The following is a 19,114-nucleotide window of genomic DNA, read 5'->3' on the forward strand; positions in this document are numbered from 1 at the left end:
GTACTTATACGTTACTTAAGTGGGCCTATTAAGTTAGTTACTTAGTTTATGAACTGACAGTTACACCCCTAAAGTTTTTAAATAAAAGTTTCAGTTAATTAAAGATTTCACCCAATTTGTCATTTCTTTTTTCTATTTTAAGTCCACCTCTACATCAATTGCACTGGTTAAAATGGGGTAAGTTAACAACTGAGTGATTTATTGACCCGTCTAAAAGTTACTTGGATTGAAATGAACTAAAATGAGGGTCATAACACAATTTGTTCAATTTTTTCGTAAGTGTTGATTGTTTTCTTATATTTTAAATATATTTAATAAAATTATTTTTTTTTACTATGATAAATACTCACTCTGTCCAAAAATAGTTGTCCACTATAATAAAATTAGTTGTCTACTTGTCCAATTTAGAAAATTAAGAGATAATTTACCTTTTGTGTTTATTTTACCCTTGTTATTAAGTACTCATTTATCATCTAGCATTTTTTAAAGCATTAAACTTAATAAAGTCAAAGGATAATATAGTAGTATTACCCCTATTATTTATTCTTTCTTAAGGGGCGTGTCAAGTCAATAGCAGACAACTATTGTTGGACATAGAAGAGAAAGTATATAACATATTAAATTATATCTCGTAATATTATGATAATGAGTATATCTATTTGTAAACATTCTATCTAGTTTGATGTATTTAATGATGCAAACTTTTATTTTACATTATATTTCGTATAAAATAAACTGGTGTAGATTTAGCATAAAGAAATACTTCCTGCGTCCGTCTTTAGTTGTTATGGTTTTCTTTTTCATAATCAAATTATAACTTTGACAAACATTTTACGATGTATTTTTTTCATCATTTTGATATGCAAGAAATAAAATTTATAGTACTTTTCGTATAGTTTTTTAATATCTAATTTTTTTTGTTTAAAATATCGAATTAATGTAATCTAATTGAAAGTTAGTCAAATTGACTTTTAAAAAGTACAATATGACAATTAAAATTGAACGGAGGGAATAAGTGTATTATTAAATAGGTATAATATATAAATGTGTCTATAAACTTGGCCTATTAATGTCTTTCAACTTTGGGTGTGCACAAGTAGTGGATTCGGAGGCTAGACATGGATTGCTAGAACTCATAATCTTCAAGTCTTGGATATATTATTACATCATCATCATATATTACCAAAAGTGGGAAGCTCCTAACCTCGTAGTTGGATTATCATTTTGCCCCTATTTTACCACTAAATTCAATTAAATATCAATATATAATTAATTAATTAAATATTAAATAATAATTATTATTATATTTAAATTCATGCATCAAACAGGATCTTAATGCAATCATCGTATTCATGTACTAAATGTGGTTAATGAAGTGTTAAAGCATAACCTTCAATCTTAATTTGTAATAAGTGGGGTAATGAAGAGTCTATCAAAAAGACAATCCAACAACATTATTTATATTTTCTTCTTTCATCCAAATTTGTGATCAGCTTGCCCTCTATGTTAGGTTAATATGCATCATTTGTAAAATTCTCATTACCAATTTGTAATTGTAAGAATCCTTACTAATTCATTTATTGGTATTCTTTATTATTTCATGCATATTTATCTTCTTTTTGTTGAGAAATATGTAAATTGTCATCAAGATGAAAACTCTATTGATACGGAATTGTAAGTAAATTTTGTTTTTTTATATTTTCATATTTTTGAGTTTTCAAATATAACTTCATAATTGGTTATTATATTTCCGTATTCTTCATTTCTTCCACCTTTAGGATATAAATTTAATAAACACTTCGAATTTATAGGAGAAAATGATGAAAGAAACTTTAGAATATTTTTTTATTTTAAGATATGTAATATAAAGGCAAGAAGAATTCTCCTTTATATTAATTGAGTGTCTTCATCTTTTTTAAATTGCTTTTTGAGGATATATTTTAGTTAATTAGTGTGTTTGAGTTGTTTCTGTTTGAAAATCAGTGTGACCTTTTCACCCACTATACAGATTTTATACAACAGTAGTAGGGGACAAACGTCCAATGCACGTTCCCAGAACTAGTTGATAAATAAAGTTGACAGCAGAAATGATGGTATCAACTTTAATATTATTGAGAAAATTTGCAGATTTGTTCTCTTGTTTTGCTGGTATAATATGTAGTAATGATATCACTAAGGATTGTGGCGGATAGATAGGGGGCCTCTACCCTTTAGCAGAGGTCTCGAATTCGAGAAAAAAAGAAGATAGTTCTCCAGAAGTTTGAGGCTTCAACATGCTCAAAATTACTATAACAACATGCATTGTTTTCCAGTATCAACTATGGATCTATGCGGCCAGCAGGCCAGGGGCAAACAAACTCCCATATCTTCACTGTTCCATCATCACTGACGGACGCCAAACGCCTTTTATCCTGCAAGGTATTGATAGAAAAAAGTAAACACATTGAGGAATTTATTTGACCAAAAAAGAATCTTGTTTTCAATTTTGTTAGTGAAATAGAGGAGAAACTCAAATACGCAAACACATAGGCCTCGAGCAATTTGGTGAAGAAAAAAATGCTTGAATAAAGGGTAGGGTCGAATTAAGACAGATACCGATCCAACTAAAGTTGATAAGCATAATAGAATGAATTCAACCTTCTAGTCTTTGATACAAAACAACACGACTGAATATTTGAGTATAAAACAGAAGACAAAGATCTTGAAAAACCATACAACAATCATTGCAAATTTGCAGTATCTAACATAACACCATTTGTCAGATCTGACACATATTTTATCACCTATATATGTTGTACAGACTCTTCAAAAATTTCGCGAGGTGTGTGTCGGATCGTCCAAAAGCTATGCATTTTTGAAGGATGCGACACACGTACGGAAATATTTTTAGATAATCCGAGCAACATAGTTTATTACATATCTGTCAACAGAAGCTGAGGTCAACAAATATTCAATTTAAAGTCCAACGCTAAGAACCTTAAAGGTCGAACACATAAAACTTAAATTCTGAATTCGCCTCTAATCGGTAAAACGCTCAGAAGTTTCCAGATGATCTCAGCTTCTGCTCAAAGCTTCTTAAAAGCCCTTTTATGTTGACCAAGTATATTACATTTTTGCCCTTAATTCTTTTATACAATTTTCAAATTGTCCATATTGAAGTTTTTTTTTATTATCTTTCGATTTTTGTTTTTTTTTATTATGTATTTTTTTTGTGCGTCTTCTGTAGCTGATTTCGTTTTGTGTATTTTCTATTTTGTGTTTTTTTTTTGGATTATGTATATATAATTTGATTGTGTGCAGTATATATTTGTCATTTATATAAAATTATGGAAGTAGTTATTTTCAATTTTCTTATCAATTCTCATCTTCAGATCAGTTACACCATGTCGGAAACACAAACTAATGCTAAGTGGGATGATGATGCTCATCTCAAATTTATAGAGTTATGTGAATTAGAGATTAGGAAAGGAAATAGACCAAACACTCATTTATCTAGAGATGGATGGAAAAATATGATTAAAGCATTCTATGAAAAAAGGGAAGACGCTATAAAAAATAACAAATAAAAAATCATTGGGATGACATGAAAGCCAAGTGGACTCTTTTTAAGCAATTGATGAGAGGAGATACATGTATAGGATGGGATGCCACCAAAATTACAATTATGGCAGATGATATTTGGTGGAAGCGAAAAATTAAGGTACATTTCTCACATTGTTTTATAAGTCTTTTTATTTCTTTTATTGTTATATTTTTACTTACTTAAATTTGTTGTTTCATCTTTTGTTACAAGAGGATGTTCGATATAGAAAATTTAGGAATAAGGATCTTTCACTCATATGATTTCGCTATGATGCATTATTTTCTGATATTGTTGCTACGGGGGAAAGAGAACGTGCCTCAAATCCATCCCAATTTTTTGAAACTGAGGTAGATTAATTCTGACGAAGAAAGACCAAATGGTATTGATAACGATGATATGGAGCACTTCATTAATACTAATAATGAAGGGTGATGAACGTGATGATCCACAAGATATGGATTCTACTATGTTTCCTAAACCATCATTAAAAAGATCAAATTCAACTGATGGTATTGAAACTAGTAATCAAGTGAAAAAAAGTAAGACAAAATCTACAGTTGCATCAATGAAAGAAGATATGCACTATTTAGTAGAGTTAATGTCTAACAAAAGTACTGCTACATTTCATGTGGTAGATGATCCCACCATTGATAAGTGTATGGATTTTTTGGCAAACATTCCCGGTATTTTTGAAAGGGGTGAAATGTACAACTATTTTGTGAACATGTTTCTTAAAAAAGACATTCGACAAGTGTTTCTTAAGATGCCTACGGATGAAGCTCGAAAGTCTTGGATGGCGTATAACTATCAGTTATACCTTAAGAAAGTGTGAAGAATGTGTTGTTATGAAAAAAGTAATTTTATTATTTTATGTTTGACATTATGCTTGTACGCATGGACTTTATTTATTATCTTTAATTTTGTTTAGACATTATGATTGTATGGTTAATTTTTTTTAAGTTAAGTCCTAATTTATATAAATGTGTTTGTTGTGTTGAATTTATGTAAATGTATTTGTTGTGTTGAATTTATATATAGGTATTCATTTTGTTGAATTTATACATATGCGTTTGTTGTGTTGAATTTATATATAGGTGTTTGTTATGTTGAATTTATGTAAATGTATATGTTGTGTTGAATTTACATATATGTGTTTGTTATGTTGAATTTATATATATGTGTTTGTTGTGTAAATTTATATATAGGTGTTTATTTGTGTAGGATTTATATAAAAATGCATGTTGTGATTGAATTTATATAAATGTCTTTACTGATATAAAGTAGTAGAATTGAAATATTTATTGTGGATTCAAAAATGTTGTAAGTAAGTAAAATATGTGTCATTACTTTGAAATAATGAAACTTTTATACTCTTGATTTTTTTAAATTGGAGATATTTTTATTTTTAGTTAAATGGAGGATTTGGACTTTACCATATCACCCCATTTAAGTGATTTGTTAGATGAAGAAGATGAAGAACTAGAACAAAGTAGGAGAGAGCAAAACGAGAAAGAATGGATGGCTCTATGCCGGAGAGCAGATAAATACATTTTAATGTATTATGAAAAATATTTATTCAAAGAACCTTGTCGTACATCAAGGCGTTCCGGGTATATATTTATTCAAGAGATATTACAAGGAAATGAAACTCGTTGTTATGAAAATTTTCGATTAAAGAAGGTGGTGTTTGTTGATCTATCCAAAGATTTAAATGAAAAATATGGACTTAAGCACACACGTGAAATGTCTATACATGAAATGTTAGGCATGTTCTTAATGACTTGTCCACATGGAGCAGGAAACCGAATGATACAAGATATCTTTGAACATTCGGGGGAGACGGTTCATAGACACTTTCATAGTGTTTTAAAAGCCGTTTCTAAGCTTGCAAGAGACATTATTAAACCACATTTAAATTATAATGACGGTGTTGGAGCTCACAAGCCATGTAATGAACGATATTTGCCTTTCTTTAAGGTAAGTAACAACCTTAAAGGTCAACTTCATTGATTTGAGTTCTAATTTGATATAGAAGTCATCATGTTGTCATTTCCATAGCTATCTTTTGCTCTTTACCCACTCTTGTTGTTGGATTAGTAACTGCTCTTATTCTCCATATTATCATGTTATAATCATCATGTATTGAACCATTGACACCGTTCTTGTTATAAGCCAATGAAAATGCTATATGATGATGAATCAATAAGAAATAGAACAACAAGGAGAAGGCAGTAGTAGAAGCAGTTGCCATTTTGCTAGGCCAAGTGATTTTATTGATATTTATGTCTAAGTTAAGTGATTTTATTGATATAAAATAAAGTTCAATGATTTTGTTAAATAAATTGTGAAAGTTGAGTGACCTTTTAAGATATTAACTCCTATATTTTTTTAGTATTACTTGTTATATTTCTTTAGCTTACATGTCTATATTTTTAGGATTGTATTGGATCACTTGATGGCACACATGTCAAAGCTAGATTGCCACAAAGTCAACAAATACCTTATATTGGACGTAAAGGTTATCCAACTCAAAATATCCTTGCCGTTGTGGATTTTAATATGTGTTTTACATTTGCATGGACTGGGTGGGAAGGAGCGGCTCATGATAGTCGTTTATTTGGTGAGGCTCTTCGTAGAAGTGAACCTAACTTTCCACATCCTTTAGGAAACAAATATTATTTAGTGGATGCAGGATATGCACATATGAAGGGATATATGGCTCCATACAAAGGAGACAATGTGAGATATCATCTTCCTGACTTTCGTCGTGGTGCAACAAGACAATTGTGTGAGCCAAGAGGACACATTGAAAAATTTAATTATATGCATTCTTCATGTAGAAATATAGTAGAGCGCACATTTGGTGTTTGGAAAGCAAGGTGGTCTATTTTGCGAGATATGCCTTATTATAACATTGACACTCAAAGGGGCATCGTACTTGCTACTATGGCCATCCACAATTATATTAAACAAAAATGCAATGTGGATGAGAGATATATTCTATCGGTTGACTCTGAATTTGGCACAAGTTCAAGCACTAACAATATAGAAAAAAAATATGGAAAAACTAAGTGATACTTATTGGATGGGGCTTCATGACATGATTGCTAATGAAATTGGTAACGTTTGATGTTTGTATTATTTTAGTATTTCCACTTTTATATTAGTGAAGTGTTCTTTGTCATTTTGATATTTGTATTTGAATCAAACAACTTATTTTTGAAATATGAATTTATACTCCTCTTATAAATAATTTGTGGTCATAAAGAAGTATGTGAATGATAGACAATTATTATTACTTATGAATGAAATTAAAATAATTCTTAAATCTTTCAAGTGATCTATTCAAATTATATATTTTTAAAATCTAAAATAAGTTGCACATATAAAATTAACTTGAATAATAAATTTATATTCCTCTTACAAATAATTTGTGATGATAAAGAAATATGTGAATGATAGACAATTATTATTACTAATGAATGTAACTAAAATAAATCTTAAATCTTTCCTTTGATCTATTCAAATTATATATTTTTAAAATCTACAATAAGTTGCGCATATAAAATTAACTTAAATAATAAATTTAAATTCCTCCTATAAATAATTTGCGATGATAAAGAAATATGTGAATGATAGGAAAATATTATTACTTATGGATGTAAAATATAAATTAATTTTGTTTTAATTTTTTTAAGTATAAAAACCTTAAATTAATCAACTTTTTTTCATGTTAACAACTTTAAGGGTATTTCAGACATTTTGATAAAAAAAAAAGTGTTTACCAGCACTTATTTGCCAAACACATCAATAACTTTTTTTTCAACTGCAACACTTTTATCCAAACACATAACTACTTATTTTAAAAATAAGTTTCAGCACTTTAAAAAGTTACTTTTTTTAAGCCAATCCAAACAGACTCTTATAATACTCTTTTATAGCTTATAATTTATAAATATGTGTATATATTTCTAACATGCATGTTATATATCAAAGCAAAAACTTTAGTCCAGTAAAAAAAGAAATGACTTTTATTTTCTTTTAGTTTTTTTTTTAATTTCAACTTTCCACATGATATGTATAAGATTACAAGATTAAAAGATATTTTGATACATTGTATATTTAATTAAAAATCACATAATTCAAATGTTTTATTTATTTTCTTAAACTTCATGTCAAGTTAAAACAGGTCAAACAAATTGAAAAGGTAATATATTCTTCTAGCTCTTTGAGATATAAAGTAAAGTTGTTAATAACTTTATTATAATCGGTTTCTTCTAATAGTTCTTATTCATTGATAATATAACCAATTTATTTAATCTTTCTTGACAAATAGTATTCCAGATATGTCATTTTTTCTACGAAAAGTTAACTTCTTTTTAAAACGGTATTCAATATATTATTTTTAAAATAACCTATGAACAAATACCAATTATTGCTAAAAATAAAATAAAATAAGACCCCTCAAATATGGGGCTTAAGACTTGCCTTTTTTTTCAACTCTTTAGAGCCGACACTAACTCTCCTAAGATAGGTATAAGATTGTGTATACATCATTCTCTCTTGACCTTACTTGAATATGTTAAGTTGTTGTCCACGTAAGTTTCAACAAAGAACCATGTCACAGTCCATCTACCAATATGTTAAGTTTGAATTGTATCCTTGTTACTTCGAATTTATCGAAGGAATTAATTTTGCTCTTTCTTACTTACTAATTACGTAAAAATTAAAAAATATGAGCCTGAGTCCGGCCTTTGAATTATGAAGGACCATAGAAGAGTCCTAAATAAGGGAATTTCCCATCCAAAGAGAATATGCAGAGTTGATAGGATTTTAATTCTACACCAGAACTGAATATATAAAAAAAGATGAGTAAAAGATATACAAATCGGAAAAAGTTAAAAGAGATTTGAAATCAGTTAACTAAATAAAAAAAAGGTAGTTCAATGTACAAAGCATTCCTAATACAATCATTAATTACAACTTTTACCGCTCATGAAGACAACTTGATTATTGCTCTAACACTCCCCGTCAGTTAATTAAGTGAAAATGAAACTACCAAAAACATCTCAAAAAGTGAATAAGAAAACGAAACAAGTAGTTTCCACTATCAACCAAGTCATTACGAACCAGCCGGTCCAAATTGAGGTTACGAGGGAGGCGATCGCTGTAGTACAACAATGTTGTCAAGGTCGAAACCGGTTGGATCATAAATGCCCTTGTCGTTCTTGCTACGGATCCAAACATCATTGTCACGATAAGCTGCAGTTAATTACAACATTTTTTTAGTTACAAAAAAGCATATATATAAAATTTATTAGAGCTTGAAAAACTAATAAGATTCAATTTATGTATAGACATTGATGCATATAAAAATATTTTTTACATTATAAGTGTATATTAGGGGTAATTAACTTGTTATAGCGCGTAATCTGCATTTTCAAAAGTTGTTAAATCCCATTTATCTATAATTATTAGTTAAGTAGGAGTATTCCTATCATTACAAAACGAATGATAAAATGTCTAATTTTTTAACAATTTAACTTTAAATTTTTCATATTTACTTTAATGACAAAGATTTCTTAGCTAGACAAATATGTTACTAAGATATGTTCAAAAACACAAATAATTCCAAAAACTTTTTAATCATACACATACGTTATGCCATATTTAATTTATAAAACATAGATTTCAAATCTTCTCCTTCTTTCTTTTTCTTAAACTCTATCTTTATTCAATCTACCTCATGTAAATTAAAATTGAAGGTAAGGGCGCATACAAGAGGTTCATCTAAATTCCTTTTGTGTATAGTACTTGTTTACATTTTGAATTTTCATGATCAAAATCTTGACTCCATCAAAAGGGTGACTCTACAATAATTTTTCTTACACGTTCCTTACAAAAAAGTGAACACCAAAACAAACGAAAATGGAAAACCCTCATGCTAATGTTGAAGCAGAAGAAGAATAAGGAGAAGAATTATATAAGAGTGACATACATACCATTGAATCATGCAGCTTCTTTCTTGGTTTTGGAATACTAGAAAATTGAAACTCAGAGAAAGAAATGAGTAGTTGTTATGAAATTAAATGCCACTTTGATTAGGAGCAGAGGTTTTGATTGGGTTTAATACAAACAAATACACATGCAAGTCTTGATAAAAGTGTAATTGAACTAATATGTATACCTGCCAAAAAGTTATATCGAGAAAAACAAAGATCTAGGCTAGCAAAGTGGTTTTTCATTTATCATAAAAAACATAGGGCGGTTACTTTGGAGATATCGACATATATTAGAAGGCCTAACATTTTTTTCTTTTTGGTAAGCAAAGCAAAGAGGGCTTAATTGCACTTGCAATTTACTTAAAGCTTATAAGAGTTGTGGAAAGGTTTCAGATTCGAGCTCTGGATATGGAGAAAGTCATGTTAGAAGCATCACCTCCAAATAGACCGTGCAATATGCGATCTGAATTTAATTGAAATTCTAATGCAGAGACTGAAAAAAATAATTTAAAGCCTAACTTATAATACACACGCAAAAACTATTTATTTATGTAGGTCGGGGTTGGGTATAATATTCTAATTAGCCAAGAATATTTCACAAGAAAGCGAGATCAAATTCCTGCCTTTGCCTTACTGCTCAAGCATATATATTCATATATTGTGAGCACATGAAATTAGACCAAAAAAGAAATTTACGTTACTTGTTCAATAGACAATCTTTTGAACAAGATGAGAGTTGTACTTCATTATTCGTTCCGTTCCTTTTTAGTTGTTGTATCCTAAATATAGTTATTCGTAAATACTTGCTTGTCAATTCTAAAAATCAAGAGAGATTGATTTTTTCCAACTTTGATCTTATTATTCATTATTCTAAAATTAAGAGGCACGTAAATAGATACAGGAATTAATAAAGAATATTTTAGTCCAAACTAGAATACTCCTATTATTGGATTCTGATTGATTCATGCATGTTTGTCCATTACTCTCTCAGTTTCAATTCATATGATGTAATTTGAATGGACACAAAATTTAAGAAATATGAAAAAATATTGCAACGTTCCAAAATCACATACATTTTTTAAAAAGAAGAATATACTTTTCTAGACTTTTTTGTGAAATAAATAGGACTTCAACATGTGTAAAATGTGGATAATATAATTAAATATTTATTGAATAAAAAAAGTTGTTCATTAAAAAAAAATCTTGTCATATAATTGGAATTTTGAACATAGCCAATCAAGCCATATTTGCATGATAAATTTGGGTTCTTAAGCCTAGCCTGGAGCCCAACCTGAGGTCGCCTTGAGGCCCAAATCAAATCCTTGGTATAAGATCAATATTCAATAGTCTTAAAATGCACATCAAGTACCTATATATAGAGAAAGAAAAATAGTAGAGAGAACTCAGAAAAGGACGGACAAATTAATCAAATTCAAGTTTCAACTACTTAATTAATTAGTCATGAAGGGTCCATCAATTTAAAAGTACCGGTACTCGTATTAGAGTCCAACTATTTTGGATTCGCGTCATGTGGAGATCCATTTCCGAGGAAGCGCTCCCACCAAGGAGCTCCATTTCAGGGGAAGCACTCCCTACCAATAATTTTTCCATACCCAAAAAGCTTGAATTTGAGACCTTCAATTAAGAGAAAAACAACTTCATCCACTGTATCACATCCTTTGATAATGATAATCGATATTCATTCAACGGTAGGTTATTTGGAAAAAAAAAGAAGAAAAAAAACAACTAGAGAAAATGTAAAGACTTATTGTACTATTTTGGGTTCCTTATCAGCTTTATCATATATCTGAAGTTTACATAAAACCAGAAATTCTTTTGGGACGACCATAATATACTATTCCATCTGATTCAATTTATGTGACTTACTTTCCTTTTTAGTCAGTCCCAAAAAGAATGACACATTTCTATATTAAGTAACAATTTGACTATTAAATATCTATTTTACCCGTAATAAAATGATTTATAGCCACACAAATTTCTATCATTCATTTTAGACCACAAGTTTTAAAAGTCTTCATTTCTTTCTTAAACTTCGTACCGAATCAAATTACCTCAAATAAAATAGGACGGAGGGAATAGTATAATTTGCAGGTAAGACTTTTAGTCAAACAACGTGTGAACAATGAAATCATAATTCTAAAAATAGAGTACCAAGTCTATTTTTTTCCTAAGACATTAAAAATAGTTCTTCTTCTGTGCATACTTGTTCAATTTCCTTTTTTATTTGTCTCTTTTTACTTGTTCATTTTGACAAATAAAAAAAGAACAAATTTATTTTACCTATTATATTCTCAATTAATTAATTTTGAAAAAGTTAAAACTTCTTGAAAATTTTAAATTTTTAATTCATCCACTTAATAATTAATAGGGGTAAAATAATAAACTCACTAAGTCAATCATTGTTTTCATAATAGGTGTGTCAATTCAAAAATGAACAAGTAATTAGAGACAAAGGAAGTATGTAAATTTGGAAATAAAGTAATGGTATATATTTTCAAGTTGAAAATGTTATTTGAAAATTAGAGTTATATTTGGATATTTATGCAAATTGAATTGTTTTAGAATTTTAATGTGTAATTTGAAATGATAATTATAAAAATATATTTTTGGTGTTTCTGAAAATTATTCTGAAAAAAAGAAGTGAAAATGGTTTATTTATATCTTAAAATTTAATCTATGTTCTTTGAGTATTTATTATATTAATATCGTTTTCTACATAATTGGGATATCCATAATTTTTAAAAGGGAAAAGGATCAAATATGTCATCGAACTTTCAGAAAAGGCTTATTTATGTCATCCGTTAAAAGTTTGGCTCATCTATGTCATTACCGTTTAAGAAAAGACTCACTCATGCCATTATTTTTTAACAGTGGTTTTGCAAAACCATTTTTTACACGTGACCAATTATAATTCAGCCATTTATTATTATTTTTTATTAAAAAAAATCAAAATTCTGAACAAAATTGAATTAAAATAACCCATCCAAGTAAAGATCCACCCAAGTAAAAGATCCATCCAAATTTTAAAAAGTCTCTATAACCCACAAGTATTAAAATTTTATTACTAGTAGTTGCAAAATTAATTCGTCCATTGTAATGGTTGGTCCGAATATCTATGCAGCTCCACTAGACCCGATTATGACTACTGAAAATTTACAGGTTCACGTAGCAATTAGCATCATATGTGGGGCTGTGCACAACGAACAATTTGTTGGTCGTTTCCTCGGTGGACAGAAAAAAAAAAAATCAGTTGCAGATTTTCATATTTTAGGATGTGGTGGATAAGGTCGTTCTTTTCTTAATTAGATATCTTGAATTTAAATTTGGATATAGAAAAATTTTTGGTAGAGAATTTTTTCCTCAAATGGGGTTGTAGACATTAAAATTTTGTGGGACTAAGCAAGACATATTCAAAATTACAATGTGTATTCGATTCTAGTTAGGATTTTTGGATAATACTCAACTCTAAATCCTAGTTTATGTCTATATAAATGTACTAAATTCACTCGAATATTCTACAAATTCATAGAATATTCATAAAGAGATAAAATTCAAATCATCCTAGTTTGAGAAATGGAATCAAGGATCAATTGATATGTATTCACAATCTTGATCAATAAAATCATGTTTTTTTTTTATATTTTATTTGTGATTATAATTTATTTTTTATCACTTTAAAATTTATTGCAAATAGGAACCTTTGGCACAACAAAAATTTGAATTAATCAAATATCACTATGAATACTGAACTTAACCAGAAGCAAATCCAAAATTTGAATTAGTTGAATTTCGATATAATTATTGAAGTAACGGAATACCAAATAAAAAACAAAATTTATGGCACTGCAGTGCACACTTGCTCCTCTATAAGAAGCAAACAAAAAGATGCAGACTATAATCATAAACGAGTCCCAATATCAAATTTAATTTATTGCTTCATCATCGTCTGCTTTTAGAAAATACAAAAAAAAGGAGAAAAATTTAATCACGTCACATTTTAGCAAGTGTTAGATAAGAGTTAGGCGAAATTACAACTGGATAATCTAATTCAGTTTCAGAGAGAAGAAACAGTTATAAAATTGAAGATTTTTTATTGGGGGAATTATTATAAAATAAATATATGGATTTCTGGCCAGAGTTTCTAGCAAGTAGTTGGGGAAAAGAATTTGTGGCTGGCGGATTCGGAGGAATTGCAGGTATCGTATCTGGTTATCCTCTTGATACCATTAGAGTCCGTCAACAGAGTTGTACGCCTGGCTCTGCTTTCAACATTCTCCGCCATGTTGCCGCCACTGAAGGTCCCCTGGCTCTCTACAGAGGCATGGCTGCTCCTCTCGCTTCCGTCACATTTCAGGTCATTCTTTGCTTTTACTCCGCAGTAATTACGTGTTCATGTGCTTCACTAATTGTGTATAGTTATTTTTTGTATATTAAATTGGATTGGTGGTAGGAATTCATAAATTTAAAATCCACACATATATGGATGTTTATTCATATATGTTAATCGGAGTTTTTCTTAGTTAGGCCTGTCATCAGAGGTGGGTTCGGTCAAACTTAGTAGATTATATTCAAATCATGTATAATAAATTTATTAAATATGTATTATCACTTGAATAGTTCAGAATCCATAAAATTGAAATTCTAGCTTGGTTGCGTATCACCTGCTCTGTTTCTCGCCGAAGATGAGGAGTCAAAAATAATTTTCTTGCAAAAAATTGTGTCACAGTCACAAAAGGCAAACATCGTAAAGGATTGAGATGGGTATTACGTGGAGATGAGTGAAGAGGTCCAATAACACGTCATGGTTATATTTTGTATGCCTACCAAAAAAACAGAGATAGAGACTTTGGGGTCCTCAAATGGAATTTTTTACGTTCACGGAACTAATACCAAATTAAGCTTGCTTAACAATAATAATAATAATAATAATAAAAGTAATAACTATTAGAATTTAGAGACCACGAGTCTCCTACATAAATAAATAAATATAATCACTTGTTTCCTATTACAATTTGTTAATGTTTTATAGTACTAATTGTTTGTTGACTTTCATTTGTGATGGAGTCTTAGTCATCAAATCTTCATTCATTGGTGATTCATATCCGTTTGTGGAACAAAATAAGGGAATTAACTAGTAATTAGTTATTCTAGAAGGAAAAGGATAGACATTCTCAAATGGTATGAGCACTGAAACTTTATTTTATTATAAACCATTTTCACCACATCACCCATTCTGTTTAGATTGTTGTTACGTAGTGTTAATAGTGTATCGTATTGTATTGTTTGGATATATATAATGTATGTATAGATTATATTGTTTCTTGTCGTTTCATAATGTCATGCACCAACAATATGAAGGATAAACTAATTATATTACAAAAAAAAAAAAAAGATACGGAGTAAAGTTAGAAAGAGTAGGATAAAAGGTAAAATAGGACCTACAAGCTCTATGGATTCAAGAAACAGACCTACAAATATTCAACAATACTCTATCAACAACCGGGAGCAGCTAAATGGATATTCATAACAAGATTAGCTATACTGAACATGCTTACATAGCAAGGATAGGTTAATGAACTGGGGTGTCACAGATAACCAACAGTGTGTCTTATGTAGTGGGGTATTGAGTCAAGTGAACATCTTTCTATTTACTTGTGATTACTCTAAAAGCATATGGACACATCTGTTATGTTGGCAAGGAATAACTAGAGACCAGCTAGCACTTGACAAAAGGAGCATGAGTGGCCAACAAAAATTCACGAGGAAAGGGAGCAGTAACCTCTTATCTTTTGAATGAGCATTGCAGCTGCAGTTTACTACATCTGGATGGAAAGGAATAATCGGGTCTTCCAGGCTAAGTCCTGCAAACCACACATGGTAACCAAAAGAATAGTGCAAGAGATTTTCCACAGAGGATCTTCGAAGCATAAGCTTACAAACAAACCAGTAGGACTATTTCACTATACCTAGACTTTTTCGTAGATATGTAGTCTTTGGAGAAATGATTGTTAGTTGTGTTCATTGTTTGGTTGCCACACCAATACAGATTTGTACTGAATGTTAACACTTTTGGTAATAAAATAAGTTTAATTGCCAAAAAGAAAAGAAGGTAAAATAGGACTACTAAACAAAAAATAAGAGCAAGATGAGGAGAGAAATAGGTAACATTTGATTGCACCAAAATTAAAGTTATAATCGAAACAAACATCGTATATAAGGTAAAATATAATATATAAGTGAAGATGGGCTGTCAACTGGAGTATTATTCACTTCTCATGAGAACATACACTATAGGCTTAAATTGCATTTCACGCATAATTTGATATTTTATTTTTTTGCAACTTTAGCTAATTAGCTGCTACAGTTTGGTACAAGTTTGCTACATATGAACCGGAGCAAATCTTCAACTTGAGACATGTCATTCATTGTTGTTCTTGTTTGTAAGACTAATCGATATAGAGTCTAATAATCCCTGAACTTAATTAATTTCTACAATATGTAATATAGTTTCTTTGCTATTGCAGAATGCCATGGTATTTCAGATTTATGCAATGCTATCGCGGGCATTTGACAGGAATGTGCCAGCCAGTGATCCACCCTCCTACAAAGGAGTGGCCTTAGGTGGATTTGGAACAGGAGCATTACAAAGCCTAATGCTCACTCCTGTCGAACTTGTGAAAATTCGACTGCAGTTGCAACAGAGAAACATCCTGGATAACAAAAATCAAATGACTAGTTGTAAGGGTCCAACTGATGTGGCAAGAAACATATTCAGACAAGAAGGATGGAGGGGAATTTATCGCGGATTAACAATTACAGTTCTCAGAGATGCACCAGCTCACGGCTTATATTTCTGGACATACGAGTATGTAAGAGAGCAACTTCATCCAGGGTGTCGTAAGAATGGTCAAGAGAGCTTTAGAACAATGCTTATAGCAGGTGGTCTTGCAGGAGTAGCTAGCTGGATATGCTGCTATCCGCTGGATGTTATTAAAACTCGATTCCAAGCTCAGTCACAATCTACACCATTGAGATATACTGGCATTGTTGATTGCTTCAGGAGAAGTGTGAAACACGAGGGATACAACGTGCTCTGGCGAGGTTTGGGAACTGCAGTTGCCAGAGCATTTGTAGTGAATGGGGCTATATTCACTGCCTATGAAACTGCCTTAAGGTGCCTTTTCATCAACAACAACAATACAGTTCACGCGAATATTCAAACTGAAAATGCATTCTAATACAGGAGTAAGTAGTCATTGAGTTGTGTTGTCTCATTTTATATTATTCATTATAGCAATTGTATGGTTATACCTCAAACTGAAATGTAATATCAGTCTTTTCTTATCAACTGCACTTCCTGTGGACATGGTTTAACATCCCAGATTATAATATTTTGTGTCACTTTCTGTGAAATGTAGCTTTCATTTATGTAGTATACTCCAAAGGTTCAACAAAATGCTCAAGTCAGGCTTCAGCCATTATAGGTGTTGAGATAGCCTTCTTGATCTCTTCAATTAGACATACGTCCGCCATGGGCCTTATTTTCTTTCTTTTTATGAAATTTAAATGCTCTTAGACGTTTATTTAGCAGCTTAAAGGACAGAAATGTGTTGCAATTTCTCTTTAGGTTTGCAGATGGTAAAGATCATTAATCGCTCTGCTGTATTGACAGTTCTTGAAACAAATTACAGCCAAAATAACTTACTTGACATTGTAAAGAAACCTGCTCAAGAAATACAGATCGAATAAGGTTGATTCCTCATATGGTCATTCAATTAATAGTTGCCAACTCAGAAAGTCACTTTTCTTCTTGATTCCAATTTTCTGAGATAATAACTACTAGTTGCATGATTAACTCAGATCTAATAAGGTTTTCTGAAAATTTTCAATATAGAAGTCCATGGCATGGCAATTAACAGACATAAAGAAGTTAGCTAAGCTCGAAAACTTTCATTAGTAAGCAAAGACATTTTCTCTGTAGTTTCTAGAGCTTAATAGGACCAAGACGTCACATTTAACTGTTGACATTGATGAATGTCTGTGGAAGTGATAACTCATTATACATGTCCATGAAATACCTGTCAACAATGTCAAGGTAAACTGGACATTTTAGGTAAGAGTAATAGTAGAGAACTTCTTTTATGTCCATCATTTGATCCAAATCTTCCTCATCCATCATCTCTAGTTCCTTCATCTTCTGTACTAATACCTCACCTTTACTTGTGTTTCGAAGGAATGCATCTTCCATTTTTTCTCTCTGTTCTTTCATTGTGTTGTTTACTGATTCTTCGCGAATGCTCTTTCTCTGTGGAACTTCGTTTTGGTTACTACATTCCCATTGTTGAGGAAAGTCTCTGTAGAAATCATCCAATTCCTGAATAATGCTGTTAGGAATTCGGTTGCTACGAGAGAAGAAGGGATTGAAGTGACAAACTTTAGGTAACTTGTGGTGACTTTTAAAGAGTAATGAATTGAGATTATGTAGTGTTTTGAAGAAGAGGTTCTTGGTCTTTTGAAAGGTTTTCTTAAGGAGCATTTGTGGCTTTCTGTACAACATCCCCATGTGGCTTTTATCTTTCTCTATCTTCTTATCAAGAGATAATGCAACTTGTTTCCCTCCTTAAATTTTAGATGTCGAAATAGTTTTCAACAGTACTGATGAAAGTGATGGGGACAAGGGCATTCTCTTCTTTTTTTTTCTCTCGACTTCCTTGCTTTAATTGTGTTCCCCAATATATCTTTCCCTTTTGATATTTTGGCCAACTTGTGTGCACTTCGACTAGTGTACTCTAAGTACATGCTATGGTATTTTGGCCAACTTGTGTGCTTCGACTTATGTACTCCGAGTACATGCTACCTCTCACCAACAAGATTTCGGATTACTCTATCTACCAAGGTTTAGGTAATTAAATTAGAAGAAATCACCTGATATTTTTTCGATTTACTAGGAATTCGGACCCTTTGTCTCCGAGGAGCGGCCTCATCCTAATATATCTTTTCTATTTGCGTGATATTCTTTTGACTATAATGCTGCTGAAAGTGTTGCAGCATTCATTATAAAGAAAAAGGGAAAGTTGATCGGTGAGTTGGAGGATGCTTAAAGTGATTATTACCTATAATTAAGCATACCTAAATTACATTCAGTACAGTTTGAGACAACTGGGCCCCAAGTAATACATGAAATAAGGCCATAATTTCCCTTTAATCGAGTAATAAGTACTGTCTGTATCAATTGTATCAAGTGCTTTTTTTTAAATTAAAGAGCTGTCTTTTGGGACCCTATCTATAAAAAGATTGGTATAATGTTGGTTGAATAGGATAAGAGGCCAAAACTGACGGAAATGAGATGAGCCTCGTCTTAATACCTCTGCTGAAGGAAACCTCCTTTTTTTTAATAATTGTGGCGTCCGTATCAACTTGTATGCATCTCGACTAATTCCACAAAGTACCTACTACCTCCCACTAACTAGCACATGTATGATGTATGTTAATGTGTCTACCAAGACTT

General features: G+C 30.8%; 2 protein-coding genes and 1 pseudogene across 2 annotated transcripts; 2 read left to right on the forward strand and 1 right to left on the reverse strand.

The window, feature by feature from the left end:
• Positions 1-3,383: 3,383 nt before the first annotated feature.
• LOC125874812 (L10-interacting MYB domain-containing protein-like) lies at positions 3,384-4,415 on the forward strand (annotated as a pseudogene).
• Positions 4,416-13,552: 9,137 nt separating this feature from the next.
• Positions 13,553-16,980, forward strand: LOC125874808 (mitochondrial arginine transporter BAC2). Its single transcript, XM_049555841.1, has 2 exons — positions 13,553-13,960; positions 16,131-16,980. The coding sequence occupies exons 1-2, from the start codon at positions 13,727-13,729 to the stop codon at positions 16,842-16,844; spliced, it is 948 nt and encodes a 315-aa protein (XP_049411798.1). The 5' UTR covers positions 13,553-13,726; the 3' UTR covers positions 16,845-16,980.
• A 377-nt stretch (positions 16,981-17,357) lies between these two features.
• Positions 17,358-18,209, reverse strand: LOC125874827 (uncharacterized). Its single transcript, XM_049555856.1, has one exon. The coding sequence runs from the start codon at positions 18,167-18,169 to the stop codon at positions 17,621-17,623; it is 549 nt and encodes a 182-aa protein (XP_049411813.1). The 5' UTR covers positions 18,170-18,209; the 3' UTR covers positions 17,358-17,620.
• Positions 18,210-19,114: the final 905 nt, after the last annotated feature.

The sequence above is a fragment of the Solanum stenotomum genome, chromosome 8 (assembly GCF_019186545.1).
Source record: "Solanum stenotomum isolate F172 chromosome 8, ASM1918654v1, whole genome shotgun sequence".
In the NCBI taxonomy this organism is placed as follows: Eukaryota; Viridiplantae; Streptophyta; class Magnoliopsida; order Solanales; family Solanaceae; genus Solanum; species Solanum stenotomum.

Excerpts from the sequence above, each read along its gene's own strand:
- LOC125874808 (XM_049555841.1), top strand. The coding sequence starts at position 13,727 with ATGGATTTCTGGCCAGAGTTTCTAGCAAGTAGTTGGGGAAAAGAATTT. Across the intron at positions 13,961-16,130 it reads TCGCTTCCGTCACATTTCAG|AATGCCATGGTATTTCAGAT; the intron begins GTCATTCTTTGC and ends TTGCTATTGCAG.
- LOC125874827 (XM_049555856.1), bottom strand. The coding sequence starts at position 18,169 with ATGGGGATGTTGTACAGAAAGCCACAAATGCTCCTTAAGAAAACCTTT.